The sequence below is a fragment of the Heloderma suspectum genome, chromosome 11 (assembly GCF_057233095.1).
Source record: "Heloderma suspectum isolate Gila_16-S chromosome 11, 16-S_ref, whole genome shotgun sequence".
NCBI classification, from domain to species: Eukaryota; Metazoa; Chordata; class Lepidosauria; order Squamata; family Helodermatidae; genus Heloderma; species Heloderma suspectum.
This window is the reverse complement of record NC_139468.1, coordinates 18854579-18874599: the sequence shown is the minus strand read 5'-3', so window position 1 is coordinate 18874599 and position 20021 is coordinate 18854579. Positions and strand designations below refer to the sequence as shown.

At 47.0% G+C, this 20021-nt stretch overlaps 1 protein-coding gene across 8 annotated transcripts in view; it reads left to right on the top strand.

Annotated features, from left to right (window-relative positions):
- Positions 1-20021, top strand: part of LOC146337101 (tropomodulin-3) — a 48887-nt gene that overhangs the window by 7366 nt on the left and 21500 nt on the right. For 5 of the 8 annotated variants that reach the window (XR_014785348.1, XM_084817083.1, XM_084817085.1 and 2 more), the window contains exons 2-3: positions 11688-11884; positions 13252-13408. Coding sequence is in view for 7 of the 8 variants with exons in the window: in XM_084817083.1 (XP_084673209.1) it covers positions 11759-11884; positions 13252-13408 (283 nt within the window). In the remaining variant the exon portion in view is untranslated. Of the gene's footprint in view, positions 1-7973; positions 8043-11687; positions 11885-13251; positions 13409-20021 lie in introns of those variants that run through there. The other 3 variants (XM_084817082.1, XM_084817080.1, XM_084817087.1) reach the window with 2 other exon arrangements.

Here is a 20021-nt window from a genome sequence, read left to right as displayed (position 1 = left end):
CCTTGTGTTTGCAACAAGACTCAATATGTGGCTCAATATGGCCTAGCTGCAGCTGCGCTATAAACGTCCGCATACCTCCCCCCTCCACCCCCATTGGGGGTCCCTTATATAATTTATTTATTTATTTATTTATTGCATTTATATCCCGCCTTTTTTCCTCTTGCAAGGAACCCAAGGCGGCTTACATTCTCCTCCTCCTCTCCATTTTATCCTCACAACAACAACCCTGTGAGGTAAGTTGGGCTGAGAGTCTGTGACTGGCCCAAAGTCACCCAGTGAGCTTTCATGGCTGAGTAAGGACTAGAACCCGGATCTCCCAGCTCCCAGTCCAACACTCTAGCCACTACACCACGCTGGCTCTCCCATTTTTTAATAAAACATTAAATTGGATGCTTCTTGGTGCTTGCCATCTTGTATTCTGTAAAGCGTCCTGCATGTGGATGGTGCTGTCATATGTACTCACACTGAGCTTGGGTGCTGAGTTATGGCTGTGTAACCAGGGGAGCCCCGAGGTTTGGAGATTTAGAAAAAAACTTTGGGGGGGGGGAACCTGTATTGGGCAAAAACCCAAGCAAACCCAAACCAGCCCAATGAGGACTGAGCACACGGGCCAAATGGAATGGAATATCCTGAAAGGGGACATGAGTGGAACACTGAACATTTTGTTTCAGGTCCTGCTTGTTCTGGTTGTTAACAGTAGCAATAACAGCAGCAGCAGCAATAATAATGTTATTAATAATAATAATAATGACAGTAGTGATAATATTAATGATGATAATATTAATAATAATAATATTAATATCATTAATTATTATAACTATTAAATCATGCATGTTTTATTATGCAGTCTACAGTGTGGGAAGAGTTAACACTGCTGCCATTGTGCGGTTTCTCTGGGGAGAAGGTTGGAATTACTCTCTCTGAAGCAGCTGGACCAGTTTCAAGCCTCTGATTGATGGTGGAAAATTGATAAACTTTGCCTGCAGGTCCCTCCCTTCTCCAGTTTAGGTTCATCCAGAGGCTCATTGGAAGAAGGCACAAGCAAAGGGAAGAATGATCAAGCTTAACTTTGTTAGCATTCTGGCCCTAAACTGCTCCATCCATTTGCCTCTGATGTCATGTTCCTATTTTAAAATATGAGCAATGGGGATTGGTTTGCAGCGATCAGAAGTGCCACACACACACACACACACACACTCCCTCGAGAAACTTGTGACCAGAAAAACAATGAGGGCTCCATAACTCTGCTGCTGGCTCTTCTTCGTAGCCTTGGAAGTGCCTGAGGCCGAGGGGTCCCAAGTACATGCATTTTGCATACATCCGCTAAAATATTTACTTAGGTTTTAATTCCAGACAAATAGCAGTGCTTCCTTTCTTTACTGCAGGAAGGTTGCTCTTATGTTCTCAGACAAGGGACTGAGAAGCGCATCTTTCATGTAGAGACCGCTGTCCGAGGCTCCGGCCAGAGTGTGCAAAACTGGGGCTAGAAGGACAAATAGTCTGACCCTGGTATAAGGAAGGTCCTGTGTGTGTGTTTTAAAAAAACAAGTTTCTATCCCTCATTGTTGCACAGGGAAAACTTGAACGCATGTTGTGCTTCTGAAAGAATAGTAGAGCACATGCTTGGCATGCAAAACGTCTTGGGTTCAATCCCTGGCATCTCTAGGTAGGGCTGGAAAAGGCTCCCTAGAAACCCTGGAGAGCAAGTCAGTGTAGAGCAGGGGGTAGGCAACCTTTCTGAGCCCATGGGCACATTTGGCAATTTCAGAAACTGTCCTTGCTACCACCACAAAATGGCTGCCATGGGAGGAGTGGCTAGTCATGAAGGACAAGTAACCTGCCTGAAGGACTGAGTACAAGGCAGAGGTGGGATCTGAGCCCCAACCCACAAAGGAAGTCCTTTGAACCCAGTTTCCAGTGCTCTTTCAGAGAAGGGAAACTCTATTACTCCCCTGCCCCCATCTGCCAGCAAACACATTCCCCATCTCTTTTTCTCTTTCACCCAGGCTAATCCGCCCAGAGAGCTGTAAACTGTCCAGAGAGCTTCAGCTATGGGGTGGTATAGAAATGTAATTAATAATAATAAGCCATAGACACTCCGGCTCCCTCCCTCCCTCCCCTCTCTCTCTCTGTCTCTCAGTCGCACGCACGCACGCACACCCTACACCAAGGCAGGCACAAAGAAAGGTATGTGGGGGCATACCAGCACCATGGGTATCAAATTGCCTACCTCTGGTGTAGATAATACTGAACTAGATGGACCAAAAGTCTGACTCTGTAAAAGGCTTCTTCCTATGTTCCTACGATATTGAAAACCAATATTGAAAACTCCAAAGGTTCCAATAGGCCAGAGATGGACAACTTGTGTCCTTCCAGATGTTTTGGCCTACAACTCTCATCAGCTCTAGCTAACGTAGCCAGTGATGAGGGATCATGGGAGTTGTAGGCCAAAACATTTGGAGAGCCACACATTGTCCACCCTGCAGTAAGCGGAGCAGGACTTTTCTAGCTGGAATCGCTTCTAGTCCCTCCCTTTCATTATGCTTCGAGAGCTGGCGTCAGGGGTCAACATAGTCAGGCAGATGCTGAGGTCCATAAAACTACAGTGCGGGATGACGACTGCTGCCTCCTTGAGCCTGCTGGACCTCCTGTTCCTTGCTGTCCGATCGCCTGCTGTCTCTGAGCATGCGCAGAATAACGAGTGAGGAGGTGGAACAGCATCGTCCACATGTGGTTGTGTGGATTGGGCCCAGAGCGGGTGGGCAAACGGATGGGCAGTAATTGCAGTGTTAGGGAAGCGGTGGTGGCTCCACTCAGCAAGGGGGCCCCACGGATCGCCATCTGTCCCAAGTGCCCCCACCCCCAAATCTGGAACCAACATGGCGTGCTTCCATAAATCACAGACTTCCCTTCCCAGTCCCACCTCACGTTATCAGTTGCCTTGCGCTGATTTGAGTTCGCAGCAAAAAGTGTTGTAAAATCTAGAACTACATAAACTGTTACAGTTTATTTTGAAAATGATAGATTTGCTGCCTCTTTTTTCCTCCCTCGAAGGGTTACTCAACATAACCTAAGAAGAGCCCTGCTGGATCAGACAAGGGCCCATGTAGTCCAGCGTTCTGTTCACACAGCGGCCGACCAGCTGTCAATAGGAGACCCACAAGCAGGGCATGAGCGCAACAGCACCCTCCCACCCACGTTCCCCAGCAACTGGTGTACATAGACCCACTGCCTCTGGTACTGGAGGTAGCACATAGCCCTCAGGACTACTCCTCGACTTGCCGAGTGGTACAATGGACCTTCCAAGTATTGGCCTTAGCTACGCACTTGTGGGTTCTAAGGAAACGGTCTCCCTAGACTGGCGTCGTGTGTGCTCACCTGTTGAGTGTGAGGGCTTGCGCTTATCATCTAGCCTCCTACGTTTATAGCATTTTTGTCCTCTTCCAACTGTACTTCAGTGTAGATGTTTAACATCTACATGAAGCCGCGGGGAGCGGTCATGAGGGGATCTGGGTCAAAGTGCCATCGGTATGCTGGTGACACACAGCTCTGTCTCCCTGTGACATCTGAATCAGGGGAGGCTGTGCAAGTCCTGGATCAGTGCCTAGACTCAGTAATGGGCTAGATGAGGGTCAGTCAGCAGGCTGAATCCTGGAAGATGGAGGCCCTGTGTGTGAATAGATCCCCAGTCCAGGAGCAAGGCTCATTGCCTGTTCTGGATGGCGTTGTGCCCCCTTTGAAACATCAGTTTCGTAACCTAGGGTTCCTTCTAGAGCCATCACTGTCGCTGGAGGCCCAAGTGGTCACGGCGGCTCAGAGTGCCTTTCACCAGCCTCGGCTGGTTCGCCAGCTGTGGCCTCTCCTGGACAGGGGTAGCTTGGCCACAGTGGGACAGGCCCTAGTAATCTCAAGACTGGATTAGTGCAATGTGCAATGAAGCGAGCCAAGCCACAAATCTCAAACAAGCCTCTGCCTCCTTCTTTTTCCACTGCAAACAGCCCCCCCCCAGCTCCTCCCAAATCCTGTGTATAATTAGACCAGACTAACTTTGCCTAGGATCGGGGTGCCATCCTGGTGATATGCAGTCATTTGGCCCCTGTATTTTACTGCCTAGCCCAGCCTTCTCCACTGGTGCCCTCCACATGTTTTGGACTACAACTCCTGAAATTATTAACCATTGGCTGTGTTGGCTAGGGGTGATGGGGGTTGAAGTCCAAAACATCTGGAAGGGTGAGGAAGCTTGGAGTAGACGAAAAAGCAGAGCAAGCCCAGCAAGGTTGATCCTGCTTACGTGCAAGAAAGCCCCATAGAGTTCAATGAACTTCCTCCTAAGTAATGTCCTGCATGGGAGCAGGGGCCAACATTGGAAGCTGTCTTATACCTTGCCAGACCATTGGTCCATCTAGCCCAATATTGTTGACGCTGACTGGCAGCGGCTCTCCAGGGTCTCAAAGGCAGGAGTTTTCCCAGCCCTACCTGGAGATGCCAGGATCGAACCTGGAACCTCTGCATGCAAAGTGGGGGCTCTGCCACTGAGCCACAGCCGAGACCTGATGAGTGCTTGGTGGGTTAGCTGCATCCTCAGCATGACGTGCAATCCACACAGCCAGCCAGCCAACTGTTTGGATTCTGTCCAGCCTGTCATATGCGCATCCCATGTGATTTGGAAGACCCTCAGAGAAAGAGAAGACGAAGCTTTGCCGCCAACTGTCAGTGGCAATGGGACCGATGATTGGATCACCTGGTTGTGTGATAAAGGCTGGTATTTTCACCTGCTTGCAGAGAGAACAAACCAATTTTCCCCATGCTCGTTTGGTGTAGATGAGTTCGTTGGAATGGATGCAAACGTGAGATTGCCCTGCGAGTAATAACACTGAACTAAAAACAGCACTTACAGCCCCTTTCAGCCTGGGTTAAAAACAACCAGCTAGCAACCTTTAATGGGAGAGGAGAACAAGAAGGCTAGAAATACCATGCATGTCACAACCTATCTTTTTTTTTTTTTAGTGTTCTCCGTATATATCCAATCAATTGCGCTCATGTTGTGAAGGTTCTCTTCCCCGCCTTTCCGAGTATTGCATTCTTGTATGATTATAAACAGATTTGCACAATGCAGGGAAAGGGGTTGTCAGGGGAGGGAAGCACAGCATAATGGTGACTTGGCAAATGGATGCGTAGCTTGGCAGCTAATGGTGCCGTGGTAATTAGTTGCAGGAAGCCATTTCCTTTTAAGATACTGGCTCCAAATTGAAAGGCGTTCGGGAAGAGGGAGAGAACATTTGTGTGCTCGGAGTAGGAAGTTCTGGTTGCCTGCTGTACGAGACCAACCGCTGTTCCCATTGCAAAAGTACAACATCTGAAGCGGAAGGTTCCAATGGGAGTGACACAGCAAACTGCAGAAATTTGTGTTGTTGGATGGAAATCGAAGCACTGAATTGTTGATGCGAGATTGCGCATTTGGAGAGCGATCGGCCTATATCAGTGTGCTAGCCTGGAACTCATGTGGCTGGTAGCTGTTTCTCTGGAGTCCTGCAGCCAACAATTTGACTGGGTACCCTATATACCAGGGGAGTTGAACCTCAGGACCATGGGCCAAATCTGGCCACCCTGGGGTCCCAGTCCACCTTGGATCACTCCTTTAGAGTTCAGACTGGTTCTGACCGAAACCCGGAGTGGATTCACCACTCCACTGACATCGGAGCCACCAGCCTCCGCTGCCTCCAGAGTTCCCCTAGCCCCACCTGCTGATCATTTGGTGGCTTTCTGGCTTTCACACAACTATTTTTGCCATTCTCAAAAGCTGGAGTGCCTCTCCTAAAGCCTAGTTATTGACAGTAAGTGCTTTAAACTACAATCTGCTGGTATTGTTTGTATTTGGCTCCACCCCTTTTGCCTTTGGCCCCACCCACCAGCGGAATGCGGACCCCGAGAGTTTCTCTGAAATAGAATTTGGCCCTCAGGCTGAAAAGGTTTATTTATTTCCTTTATATCTTACCTTTCTTCCACTGTGGAACTCAAGCTGGCTACATGTGGTTCCCAGGTTGTCTCCCCTCCAAACAGCAAGGTGGCTGCCTCATGTGCCTTCAGACTATGCCCTGGAACAAGGTTTAGCACCCTTGCTTGGTATATAGTAACAGTGAACTCCTCCTCCCAATATGGACCTTTATGTAACAAAACCAGCCACCAGCCATGCACAAGGGCGGGAGGTAACGACAGGCTTGGGCTAACCCAGGGTTCCCAGAAGTACAAACATATTTAGGAAAAAAGCGACCCTGAAAAGGAGTGGGGCACCTAAAAAGCTCAATAATGGCTGAGCGTTGATAGAGGTCTACAAAATTATGCATGGTGTGGAGAATGTGGATAGGGATACAATTTTCTCCCTCTCTCATCATACTAGAACCCAGGGTCATTCCAAAAAGCTGACTGGTGGGAGATGCAGGACAGATAAAAGGAAGGACTCCTTCACACAGCGCAGAGTTAAACTACAGAATTTGCTACCGCAGGATGTAGTGATGGCCACCACTTTGGTTGGCTTCAAAGGGGGTTAGACAAATTCCTGGAGGAGAAGGCTATCAATGGCTACTGATCCTGATGGCTATGTGCTACCTCCAGTACCAGAGGCAATGAGCCTACGTACACCAGTTGCTGGGGAACATGGGCAGGAGGGTACTGTTGCACTCATGCCCTGCTTGTGGGTTTCCTGTAGGCAGCTGGTTGGCCACTGTGTGAACAGAATGCTGGACTAGATGGACCCTTGGTCTGATCCAGCATGGTGCTTCTTATGTTCTTATAAATGCTGATTGACTTGGGCGGGGAGTGGGGGTGGGAAACCAGGGAAAGGGGGGACGTAAAAGAGTATTCTGAGCATTTCTGAGACAGTAAAGGGTTTGTGGTGTCAGGGCTGGGCTGTTTGCAGCAGTCTCCGGAGAGCCAGGAGCCATTGGCCAGGAGGCAGGCTTCAGAAGCAAGCCAGAAGTTAGAACCAAGGATACAGAAACATGCCAGAGCTCAGGAAAACCGTATTGTTCAACCAGGGCTCAACTGTAATAGGAAGCCCTTTCCTGCCCAGGAGGAGCCTGAGTGGATGGAATTGGTCAAGCACCTGAGGGTACTTTAGGGCCAAAACGTACATTACTTTAAATGTGCATGTAGCAGCTATGTTCCCCCTTCATTTTTACTCTAGAGTAGGCACAGCACCCCTGATCTGGATTGGGACCCTAGCATAGCAGGGCTTTTAAGATCTGCACCAGGGGCCCTGCACCTACCGTAGATTTTTTTTTTTTAAAGACATACTTGGTAGACACAGATTTAAAGTAATGTCTGTTTTGACAGTTACTGAGAAGTTGCCCCCTGCATTTCAGAGGCTCACTACATGGGGCACCTTTACGCAGATCCTGACACTCTGCTGCAGAAGGGACTCTGTCCACCCAGGCTGGCCATTGGTTCTCCTCTGCAGGAAAGTCTATAACAGCTTCCTGTTCAGGCTGGGACTTTGCCTGGTCAGTTGTAGCCTTCCGTGGTTTTGCCTCTTGGTGTCTTCTCTGTCTCTGACTTTTGGCACGTTCCATCTGCTCTGTCTCCCTGCCTTGACCTCTACTTCCTGCTTGACAGCTCCCTCTGGGTCATCTCTGGTTGTCGTAGACATGCCTTGAACAAGACACCAGTGGTACTCTACTGGTAGTCTGATGCTTTTGTGTGTGTCGGGGACCTTCCACTTCCACGCTGTATGAGGGCTGGACAGATCTATCAGTCTCGGTCTTGTGAGATAGTTGGGTTTTTTGAGGTCAAGCTTGTTCCGTTCCATTTCCGCATGAACTTGCTAACTTTTTTCAACCATACGAAAGTTTGTACGCATTTTTCACTATGTGCTCATTAATGTATGCTTTTCTGGACATATGCACTCGTTGACTAAAGCCTATTTTTGCATACATTTTTCAAATGTGCACACATTGAATGCATTTTTTGTTTTGCAGAACGCATCGCAAGCTCAGAAATGTGCAATTTCCAACTGCAAATCGCATTTGGGTCCAGATGTGAATTGGGTAAATCCATTTTTTGAAAGGAAAAAAAAACCTCGACAGAGTGAATTTCTCACACATCCCTACTTTATGTGGGATGCTTGGTACTGAAACTTGGGTGGGGGGGTGTCTCTAATGAAAAATAGCAGCATGTGGGTAAGCTCTAGTCTGTAAAAATAGATTTAATGTTGACCTTTATCAGAAGTTCTTAATGGCTCTTGACTTACTAGCAGATGTTGACATTCTCTGACGTTCCCCACTCTCCTTCCCAAATGTTAAGAATTACTGGCAAATTACCGAGTTTCTGATGTCTACGTATTATATATTTCAGTAAATATGTCTGTGCTTCGGAGCAAGTAACCAAAAGGTCTCACGTTCAATTTCAGAGCACAAGCAGCGTAATGTCCAGTGGTGACACATGCTGAGACCAAGTAATTTGGCATTTCCTTTAAAGTAAACAACGGAGTTCAAAGAATTCTTTAAGCAAAAGTCCTAAAAGAGTTGAGTAAGCAGCAGCATTGGACTTGGCACTGTAGAATGTAGAAACGGCTGCATTGTTCCACAGTCAAATAGGAGCGAAATGATAAGAGGTATATGCTATTTGTGGCTGAAATGGCTATTTGTGTGTGCATAACGCAACAGCGAAAGAAAAATTAAGACAGGTCACACACACACACACACACCAGTGGTATGTAAGGAACTGTTCCCTGCTTCGGGGAGAATATTTCTAGAAGATATTTTAGTAGAAAGGATATGAAATCCAGTGCAGAAAAATGAGGTACTTCATAATGCTGTTTTATCTCAATTAGGAACAGGCTACTTTAAAAGAAAACCAATTTCCAGAAGATAGTTGAGTTAATCTATTGCAGCAAAAACAAAAAAAAATTGTGGCATCTTAAAGATTTAACACATTTATTCTGGCGTAAGCTTTTCCTTCTTCATCAGATGCATGAAGAGTTTCTGGTTTATATTCAGTACACGTGGTGGCGCTGAGGGGGGAAGAATATAGTACATATGGTTGCAGGTAGAGGGTGAAGACTTGTAAGCAGTGAGATCTAAAGAAAATTAAATGCAGAAAGTACTGACAGTGACAATTACGTTATTAACAATGGTAATTCACAATGCAGTTGTTGCTGATAACGCACACATCATGGCACTAGGTAAGCCAGTTATCACATGTAGTGTGATTAAAAAAAAAAAAAAAACATATCCCGATACAAATCTCTGGTGATAGAATTAAACCTGTTGATGAATTCTAACTGGGCAATTTCTTCTAATCTCCTTTGAAGCTTCTTTGTTCTGCAATGGCCTTTTCAAGGTCAGCAACAGTGTATCCTGGGAGCTGAAGCATTCTGCCACTGGTTTTTGAATATTGCTATTCTTGATGTTAGATTTGTGTCTGTTTATTCTTTTCAGTAGAGACTGGCTTATTTGCCCTTTGTAGAATGCAGAAGGGCATTGCTGATAGAAGGTGGCATATATCACGTTGTAAGATAAGCAAGTGAACAGTATTTTATAAGACCCATAATAACATTGGCTCAGTTTTCTGTTTCTTTGAGATCATCTTGCAAATATTTTAGCTCCAGCTTCAGTAGGATGGGGAAAGCATTGCCTTCCTAGATCAGGGAAACATCTTTCCACTCCGATCCTATTCACATTTATTTGAAATTGGTGCATGCTTTTGACATGCACCAATTTCAGCCCAACCAGCTAAAGCACCTAGGGATATCAAGAAGGTGGGCTGAAGGGGTCCTTGGAAAGTTTGACATGTGCTGAAGTAAATATGGGAGTGCTACAACATGTGCCAGCTTACAATTTAAGGTGCCTTCACTGTGCCACTTATGAAAGAATGGATTAAAGAAAATATTTTTTTAAAGATGGATTAATTTTTTTTAGAAGCCCATTAACATCATTTGTGTTAAGGGTTTCTTTTTAAAAAGAAACCTGTTTATAAAATGAAATTTTAATTTAATCCAAGTGCGTGAAGTCTGCACTGTTAATTTTTAAGCTGAATATATGATCTCCTGTCAAACACGCTGGCCCGGTGTGCATGATCAAGCTGCAATGTGGATTTCCCTAATGACCCACTCCGGTGCAGCTTTTCATGTCATCCGAACCCGAGCAGCATCGCTTGTTTGGTGTAGGCAGAAACCCCAAACAAGCCATGCCGTCTATGTTCAGGCAGTACAGAAAGCTGCACCGGTGTGGGTCACTGGGGAAATGCAGCTGGCGGAGACCCGGCATGCACAGCGTTTGGAACAAGCCACAGTGGCTTGTTTCAACTGCCGTGATGGTGCAAACCAGGTCACTGAGTTGGACTCTGCTTTTCTATGTAACTGATCAAACCTGGGGCAAAAACATGTGATGTTGAGAAGCTGTCCTTTCCGGGTCAGGCTATTTTGTTGGTTTAGTCCAGAATTGCCAACTCCAGCTGGCAGCGGCTTTCCAGAGTCTCAGGTAGAGATCATCTCTTTACCAGATCGAGAGCTAGCATTAGAACGCAAGCGACTCAGCGGAAAATAGTTTTGTCATTGTTGCTGACTCGTATCCCTGTGCTTGCATGTTACTTAGCATGCAGCTTCAGTCATCTTTGTGGAAGCTTCATGTTCAAGCTGTGAAAACGATCTTGAGCATGAAAAATAAGAAATGCTCTTTCAAAGTTTCTTCATACACCGCTAAGGTTAGGACCTGGGTTTATAGCTAGGAAGAGTAGATAACCTCTCTGCTTCCTGTCGCCCGCCCCCAGTCTCTGGGCATCCCATTGGAGTCTTAACCATGAATTTTACATATTCCGTTACTGGCCTAAGCCAAAGTAGCCCTTTAAAAAAAAAATGGTGGTGTAAGATGGTAGAGAAAAGGGAGACTAATTTATGCCTTTTCTCTCGAGCTCAGTGATGTTCGGCTCATATGCAATGCATGTAGGTGCTGGGATTGAGCAGAAATCCGAGAGGTGACCTGAGCTGAACTTAAGACAGGAGATATCAGACTTTGCCCTTAAGGTCGAGTCTCGCTTTGCATTCTGCACTCGAGCACCGCTATCTGAATACAAGATGCATGAGCCTCTCACGAAAAGCTGCGCACATCTCACTGTCGTTCTGTTCCTACGCCCCCTTCCCCAGCCTGGTGCCCTCTAGATGTGTTGGACTGCAACTCCCATGCTGGCTGGGAATAATGGGAGTTGCAGTCCAAGGCTTCTGGAGGGCACAAGTTGGAAAAGGCTGATGGAGAGGATCAGCTCTTCCCCTTAGCCAGTGTGGGGAGGTGGTTAAAGGGTCATACTAGGACTCCGGAGACCCAGGTTCAAATCCCTGCTCAGCCGGGAAGCTCACTGGGTGACCTTGGGCCCATCGCACTCTCTTGGCTGAAGCTACCTCACAGGGTTGTTGTGAGGATCAAATTTTTTTTGGGGGGGGACGATGACACCATGTATACCATCTTGAGCTCCTTGGAGGAAAGGCAGGGTATAAATATAATTAATAATGATAATAATATTAGTGCAGTGCTGATTTTTTTTTCTGCTGCTGTACATCATCGTGCAAGCTTGTAGCTCAAGGGCATTGCATTCAGTGCGCACGCCGTGCTTGAGACCACATTTTGCATTAGGAAATGCCCCTAATGCTGAATGCGATTTTTTTTCCTTCTCCCCCCACCCTCCACCCTTTCTCACAGTTCCATTTAAGAACAGCCGCGAAGCTGCCAGCCCTGCTGGACGTTTGACAAGCTTCTCACCTGCCGCTGTGATGGCGCTCCCCTTTCGGAAAGACTTGGAGAAGTACAAGGACCTTGACGAGGATGAGATCCTGGGGAAGCTGACGGAAGAGGAGCTGAAACAACTGGAAACCGTACTTGATGACCTTGACCCAGAGGTGTGTCTTGGGCTAGCTAGACAACCAATGCTCAAGGCGCCTCGTAATGAGCTTATCCCAAAACGGGGTTGGGTCACCGAAAGCGAGGGTGGAGTGAGTTCCCCTATTAGTGCTGTTGTGTGAGCCACAAACAGGGAAGAGCCATAGCTCAGTGTGGTAGAGCACCTGCTTTGCGTGCAAAAGGTCCCCAGTTCAATCCCCGGCATCTCCAGGTAGGGCTAGGAAGGGATCCTGCCCAAAACCCTAGAGAGTGTCGACAATACTGGCTGAGATGGACCAAAGATCGGACACAGCATAAGGCAGTTCGCTATGTTTGTAAACTCTGATGCACCTTTCCCTAGCCTGGTGGCCTCGAGAACCCCGCTGGGGACGATGGGAGTTGTAGCCCATCACATCTGGGGGGTGCTGGGTCAGGGAGGACGGCCTTAACGGCTGAAGCACAAACACTTTTTTCCCTTGGAAGGCAAGTCCTAATGCAGCACTGGGGGGACCTGTGGCCTTCCAGATACGGTTGGACTCCAACTCCCATCACAGCAGCTCAGCCTCCAGGGTAAATCCAGCACAAGATGTCAAAAAGTAGCAGCAGCAAGATATAGCCAATTCCTATCAATTTCTCCCTTGTTGCAAAGGCCTTCTGAAACGAAAAGGGTTTGGTAGGATGACAGAAGTCAAGGGAGGGAAAGGAAAAGAGTTCCAGCGCCTGGCTGCAATGACCAAGTGGTGCAATAATCAGTAATAAAATTAAACGTAATACCATTTCTGGAAGAAAATGAATAATAATTCTCTCTGCGATAGGACAGGGATGGGCAACCTAGAGTCACTTCATGCTGCCTTCTGCTTTTCAGGTATCTAAGGGGCTGCCTGTCTTGCTATGAGCCTGCCCAACTACTAAGATCTGCCGGCCCCTTTGAAGGCACCATTACCCACAGACACCCATTTGTCTAGCCCACGTGAAAGGGCTTTCTCCTGGGTTGCCCCCAAACTATGGAAAGCACTCCCTCAAGAACTACGATTGGCCCCCACTCTCGTGGCCTTTCGGAAGGATGTGAAGATCCATCTTTTCAATCTGGCCTTTTAAAATGTGTAGGGTTTTAAAAAATGTTTTTACTGTTGTTTTTATTGTTGCAACAATTTACATTGTTGTACGCTGCCTTGATGTCTTTCTAGCAGACAAGGCAGTAGATAAATGTTAATAATAAAAGAAAAAATAAATACAAAACCCAGTTTTTTTTAATCTCTTGCCAAAAAATGGTTGGCGTTTTTTAAGAAATGTTTGGCTTTGGGGGCGGGGGGGGGGGATTCATCCCTTGGCTAACTGAGTGTGTCTCTGTGTAACAGATATAACCCGCCCCTTTTTTTTTTTGCAGAATGCACTGCTCCCAGCGGGGTTCCGGCAAAAGGACCAGACTTCCAAAACGCCCTCGGGTCCTTTCGACAGAGAGAAGCTTCTTTCGTTTTTGGAGAAACAAGCATTGGAGCACAAAGATGTTGAAGACGTCGTCCCATACACAGGAGAAAAGAAAGGTATGTGCTCCCCCTGAGCCAGATTTGGTTGTGCGAGTGCGCCCTGCTCCCTTCCGCCCCCCCCCCCCACACACACACATGGCCATGCAGGTGGCAGTCTACACTGCATGACCAGTCAAACAAAGGCGAGATCTCCCGCCCCTCTCTTTTTGAGGGGGAAGAATCACGCAGATTTGGCACCCAGGCAATCGGATGTGGGAGTGGGCACCTGCTGATGTGTCTGGTGGAAGGGAAGGGCTTTCCTGCTTTGGCTGGGTAAGTCTCTAACCTAGGCAAACACAGGCAAACATGGATTATCCTGAGAGACATCAGAGACGTAGCTAAGGTCAAATGCACGGGATATCAGTCAAGTATAATCAGAGTTCCAAAAAGGCAGTGTCAGGAAGAACTCCAAAAGTTGATAACACGGAGGTCCAAACACGAGTCAGGGTACAAGATTCAGGAGCTGCAGAGTGGCGTTGTTTCCAACACTGGCTAGGCTCTCCACATGAGCCAAAACGCAGATCCTATACGCTTGTTTACTCAAGCCCCGTTCAGGCGTTCTTTAACTGTGTAGAATAAACACATGAGGAGAAGGAACGCTCTATCCCCACCCTGCCTCACATGTTTCTGTTGCCCTGTACTCATGGAGGGTTATGGTCTGAAGAGGAAAACCACCTGAATATATGGAGGCTCTTCACCAAAACTGAGATCCTGTACGCTTGTTTACTCAAGTCCCGTTCAGGCGTTCTTTAACTGTGTAGAATAAATGCGTGAGGAGGAGGAGCGCTCTAGCCCCGCCCCCTCCTCACACGTTTCCATTGCCCTGTACTCGTGCAGCAGTCCGTAGAGGAGGACCTTCTGAATACGTGGAAGCTCTCCACATAAGCCAGGATGCTGGAAAATCTGTATTTCTGGCTCATGTGGAGAGCCTTCACGTATCCAGGAGGTCCTCCTCTTGAGACTGTCCCCCTCCACAAGTACAGGGCGACGGAAATGAATGAGGAGTGGGCCAGAACTAGAATGCTCCTTCCCCTCACATGTTTATTCTACACATTTAAATAACGCCTGAACAAGGCTTGAGCAAACAAGCATGTAGGATTGTGCTGATGGAATTTTAGCAGACATGCAGTATGTAAAACACATGCAACGGAGGTCTTTTCGGTCCTGGGCTCTGAGGAAGTGGCATAAAGGCAGCCACCTTTCTGAAAGGAACAAAGCACTTTTTAAAAATGAGTTGCTGTAGCTTGAATGTCTTGCCCTGCCCCAGTTGCTGGTGTAACATACAATGAGCTGCTGCTGCTCGAGGAGAAGGATGACGTAACACATTTCCTTTCATGGAATGGCATTTAAAAATGTAAATTTCATTAATTCGACAATGGGAGCTTTGTGGCGAGAGGCCTGTGGACGTCGAAATGCCGTGTAAACATCCTTGTCTGCTGCAAGTGAGTGTTGTACAGCTTGAGCACCAGAGATGGGGGGGGGGGTGGTTTTCTACCTGATGCTGCCTCCTTGGTCAAGCTGCTGTATTCAGACTTGACCAGAACGGAAGTGGGTTAGTTGGTGGCTGCCACTGGCGTCCATGAGGTGATACGCTGCGTTTCAAAGTGCCTGTTTCCAAAAGCGATGATTGCCTTGTTCTCCAGTCCAAGCCAACTCCGCCTGTGCTACAACAAGTCCAGTGTATATGAACTTCTAGGCTATAATCCTCAAGACCCAGCTTTCATTTTGAATGGTTTACACCTCCTTTAGCGGAACTACTTTGAAACCAGTGGCTCAAGGCTGGTGATCTATTCATTTTCTTGATTGCAGAACAGAACCATTGTAGCAGTGCTATAAACCTTGGTGTGTGAATGCGTCTAAAACATTCAGTTGTAGCGTGGGATATTATTATCATCATGTTGTTGTTGTTCAGTCGTTCAGTCGTGTCCGACTCTTCGTGACCCCATGGACCATAGCACGCCAGGCCTTCCTGTCCTGCGCTCTCTCCCGGAGCGTGCTCAAGTTCATATTCATTGCATCAGTGATGCTATCTAGCCATCTCATCCTCTGCCGTCCCCTTCTCCTTTTGCCTTCAGTCTTTCCCAGCATCAGGGTCTTTTCCAGGGAGTTTTCTCTTCGCATTAGGTGGCCAAAATATTGGAGCTTCAGCTTCATTATCTGTCCTTCCAATGAGCACTCAGGGTTGATTTCCTTTAGGATGGACTGATTTGACCTCCTTGCAGTCCAGGGGACTCGTAAGAGTCTTCTCCAGCACCACAGTTCGAAAGCATCAATTCTTCGGCGCTCAGCCTTCCTTATAGTCCAGCTCTCACAGCCATACATTACTACTGGGAAAACCATAGCTTTGATTAGACGGACCTTTGTCGGCAAGGTGATGTCTCTGCTTCTTACTATGCTGTCTAGGTTGGCCATAGCTTTCCTCCCAAGGAGCAAGCGTCTTTTAATTTCATGGCTACAGTCACCGTCTGCGGTGATCTTGGAGCCCAAGAAAGTAAAATCTGTCACTGCTTCCATTTCTTCCCCTTCTATATGCCAGGAAGTGATAGGGCCAGATGACATGATCTTAGTTTTTTTAATGTTGAGTTTCAAACCAGCTTTTGCACTCTCCTCTTTCACCCTCAACAAGAGGCTCTTGAGATCCTCTTCGCTTTCTGCCATTAGGGTGGTATCGTCTGCATATCGGAGGTTGTTGATAATTCTCCCGGCAATCTTAATTCCGACCTGTGATTCATCCAACCCGGCATTTCTCATGATGTACTCTGCATATAAGTTAAATAAGCAGGGTGACAATATGCAGCCTTGTCGTACTCCTTTCCCAATTTTGAACCACTCGGTTGTTCCATGTCTGGTTTTTACTGTTGCTTCTTGACCCTCGTACAGGTTTCTCAGGAGACGGGTAAGGTGGTCTGGTACTCCCATCACTTTCAGAATTTGCCACAGTTTGTTGTGATCCACACAATCAAAGGCTTTAGCGTAGTCAATGAAGCAGAAATAGACGTTTTTCTGGAATTCTCTTGCTTTCTCCATGATGCAGCGAATGTTGGCGATTTGATCTCTAGTTCCTCTGCCTCTTCGAAACCCAGCTTGTACTTCCGGTAGTTCTCGGTTCGCATACTGCTGAAGCCTAGCTTGTAGGATTTTGAGCATCACCTTGCTGGCATGTGAAATGAGCGCAATTGTGCGGTAGTTTGAACACTCTTTGGCGTTGCCCTTCTTTGGAATTGGAATGTAAACTGACCTTTTCCAGTCTTGTGGCCACTGTTGAGTGTTCCAGATTTGTTGGCATATTGAATGCAGCACTTTAACAGCATCATCTTTTAGGATTTTAAATAGCTCGGCTGAAATACCGTCATCTCCGCTAGTTTTGTTGTTACTAATGCTTCCTAAGGCCCACTTGACTTCACTCTCTAGGATGTCTGGCTCAAGTTCAGTGACCGCACTATCATGGCTATCAGGGACATTCAGATCTTTCCTGTATAGTTCTTCTGTGTATTCTTGCCACCTCTTCTTAATCTCATCTGCTTCTGTTAGGTCCCTGCCTTCTTTGTCCTTTATCATGCCCGTCTTTGCACAAAACGTTCCCTTGAGATCTCCAATTTTCTTGAAGAGATCTCTAGTCTTTCCCATTCTGTTGTTTTCCTCGATTTCTTTGCATTGTTCATTTAAGAAGGCCTTCTTGTCTCTCCTTGCTATTCTCTGGAACTCTGCATTCAGTTGGGTATATCTTCCCCTTTCTCCCTTGCTTTTCGCTTCCCTTCTTTCCTCAGCTACTTGTAAAGCCTCCTCAGACAGCCACTTGGCTTTCTTGCATTTCTTTTTCTTTGGGACGGATTTTGTTGCTGCCTCCTGAACAATGTTACGGACCTCCGTCCATAGTTCCTCAGGCACTCTGTCTGTCAGGTCTAATCCCTGAAATCTATTCCTCACCTCCACTGTATATTCAGAAGGGATATGACTGAGGTCATACCTGAATGGTTTAGTGGTTTTCCCGACGTTCTTCAATTTAAGCCGAAATTTTGCAAGAAGCAGCTCATGATCTGAGCCACAGTCAGCTCCAGGTCTTGTTTTTACTGACTGTATGGAGCTTCTCCATCTTTGGCTGCAAAGGACATAATCAATCTGATTTCTATATTGACCATCTGGTGACGTCCATGTGTAGAGTCGCCTCTTGTGCTGTTGGAAAAGAGTGTTTGCTATGATCAGCATGTTCTCTTGGCAAAACTCTATTAGCTTTTGTCCTGCTTCATTTTGTACACCAAGGCCATGCCTGCCTGTTATCCCGGTGATTTCTTGACTTCCTACTTTAGCATTCCAATCCCCTATGATGAAGAGGACATCTTTTTTTGGTGTTAGTTCTAAAAGGTGTTGTAGGTCTTCATAGAACCGATCAACCTCAGCTTCTTCGGCCTCAGTGGTTGGGGCATAGACTTGAATTACTGTGATGTTGAATGGTTTGCCTTGGATTCGTACTGAGATCATTCTATCATTTTTAAGATTGTACCCCAGTACTGCTTTTCCCACCCTTTTGTTGACTATGAGTGCTACTCCATTTCTTCTAAGGGATTCTTGCCCACAGTAGTAGATATGATGGTCACCTGAATTAAATTCGCCCATGCCTGTCCATTTTAGTTCGCTGATTCCCAAGATGTCGATGTTCAATCTTGCCATCTCATGTTTGACCACCTCCAGCTTACCTTGATTCATTGATCTGACATTCCAGGTTCCTAAGCAATATTGTTCTTTACAGCATCGGATTTTCTTTTCACCGCCAGACACATCCACAGCTGAGTGTCCTTTCGGGTTTGGCCCAGCCGCTTCACTCTTTCTGGCGCTACTTGGAAATACCCTCTGCTCTTCCCCAGTAGCATATTGGACACCTTCCGACCTGAGGGGCTCATCTTCCGGCGTCATCTCTTTTAGCCTTGTGATACGTTCCATGGGGTTTTCTTGGCAAGAATACTGGAGTGGGTTGCCATTTCCTTCTCCAGTGGACCACATTTTGTCAGAACCCTCTGCCATGACCTGTCCGTCTTGGGTGGCCCTGCACGGCATAGCTTATGGCTTCACTGAGTTACGCAAGCCCCTTCGCCACAACAAGGCAGTGATCCATGAAGGGGTATTATCATCATAATTAATTGCATTTATATCCCGCCTTTTTTCCGCTTGCAAGGAAACCAAGGCGGCTTACATTATCCTCCTCCTCTCCATTTTAGCCTCACAGCAACCACCCTGTGAGGTAGGTTGGGCTGAGAGTCTGTGACTGGCCCTAAGTCACCCAGTGAGCTTCCATGGCCGAGTGGGGACTAGAACCTGGATCTCCTGGCTCCCAGTTCAACACTCTCACCAATACACCGCACTGAAATATGGTGATGGCCTGGTTTAGACCAGGCTTGGCTATCAGGACCATGCCTTGAGCTCTCCTTCTCCCCTCTTTGCCCCATGCAATCAGATGATCTCCCTTGCTTCTTGGTTCAGAATAACTATAGTTTACCATGACATTGGAAACTGCCAAACTACGGTTATCGGAAACCATATCTTGCATTTGTAGGTTGCCCATGGTGGGTTTCCAGTTCTAGCTTAGAGGCAAATTATGGCTTTATAGCAGGACTGGGGAACCTTTGGCCTTCCAGATGTTGTTGGGCTCCAGCTCCCATCAGTCCAGGCAAGCACTGCCAATGGTCAGAGATGATGGAAGTTGTAGTCCGACAAGAACCAGGCGGGCCATAGGTTCCAATATGGTAACTGTAGTTTGGCCAATATGGATAGCAATTGCAAACCAGAAACCGAGGGGAAGAATCTAAATACATGATGCAAGGAGGGAGTGTGTGAGCCCGAGGCATGGCCCTGATGATGACCAAAACATGGTTTGTCCTTGGCAACTGAACTGGACCTGTGGCTTACAAATTATTTGTAGATTTGCTAGGCTTTACTTCAAATAATTCCCACAGCATTAATACACCAGTATTTTCTCTCTTGTACTTTTATGGTTCTCTCAATGTTGTCTAATCATTCTGATAGTATTTGAACTTGACACCACAAGACATAGTGATGGCCGTGAACGTGGGTGGCTTTAAAAGGGGATTAGACAGATTCCTGGAGGAGAAGGCTCTCAACGGCTATGAAGAGGACCGGCATAGTAGCCAGCATGCCTCTGCACGCCAGCTGCTGGGGAACAAAACTTGTGGCGACAAGTTCCACAGTTTAATTCTGCGCTGCGTGAAGAAGGACGTCTGTGGATCTGTCCTGAATTTCCCACCACTCAGTTTCGTTGGATGACCCCATTGGATTCTGGTATCATGCAAGAGGGAGAAAAATGTTTCCCTCTCCGCTTCCACCACACCATGCAAATCTCTTTCTCTTCATTCTAAACACTGTTTGTGTACGTACTTCAACTCTACTTGGCCTGTGAGCGTCCTGGCGCTCTTGATGCTCTTATGCTAAGCTGTTAGACTTGGACGTGTTCCTCTGGTTTTCAAAATAAGCAAAACGAGTCTTCTCTCTCCCACGTGACGGCATCTTTAAATCAATGACATGTTCCCATCCTATCAGCAAAACGATGTCCGTGGCTGTTGCGCGAGTTCGTGCGCAGATGTGTCTTTCATACGATGTTTGTGTTGATAGGTCTTGAGGA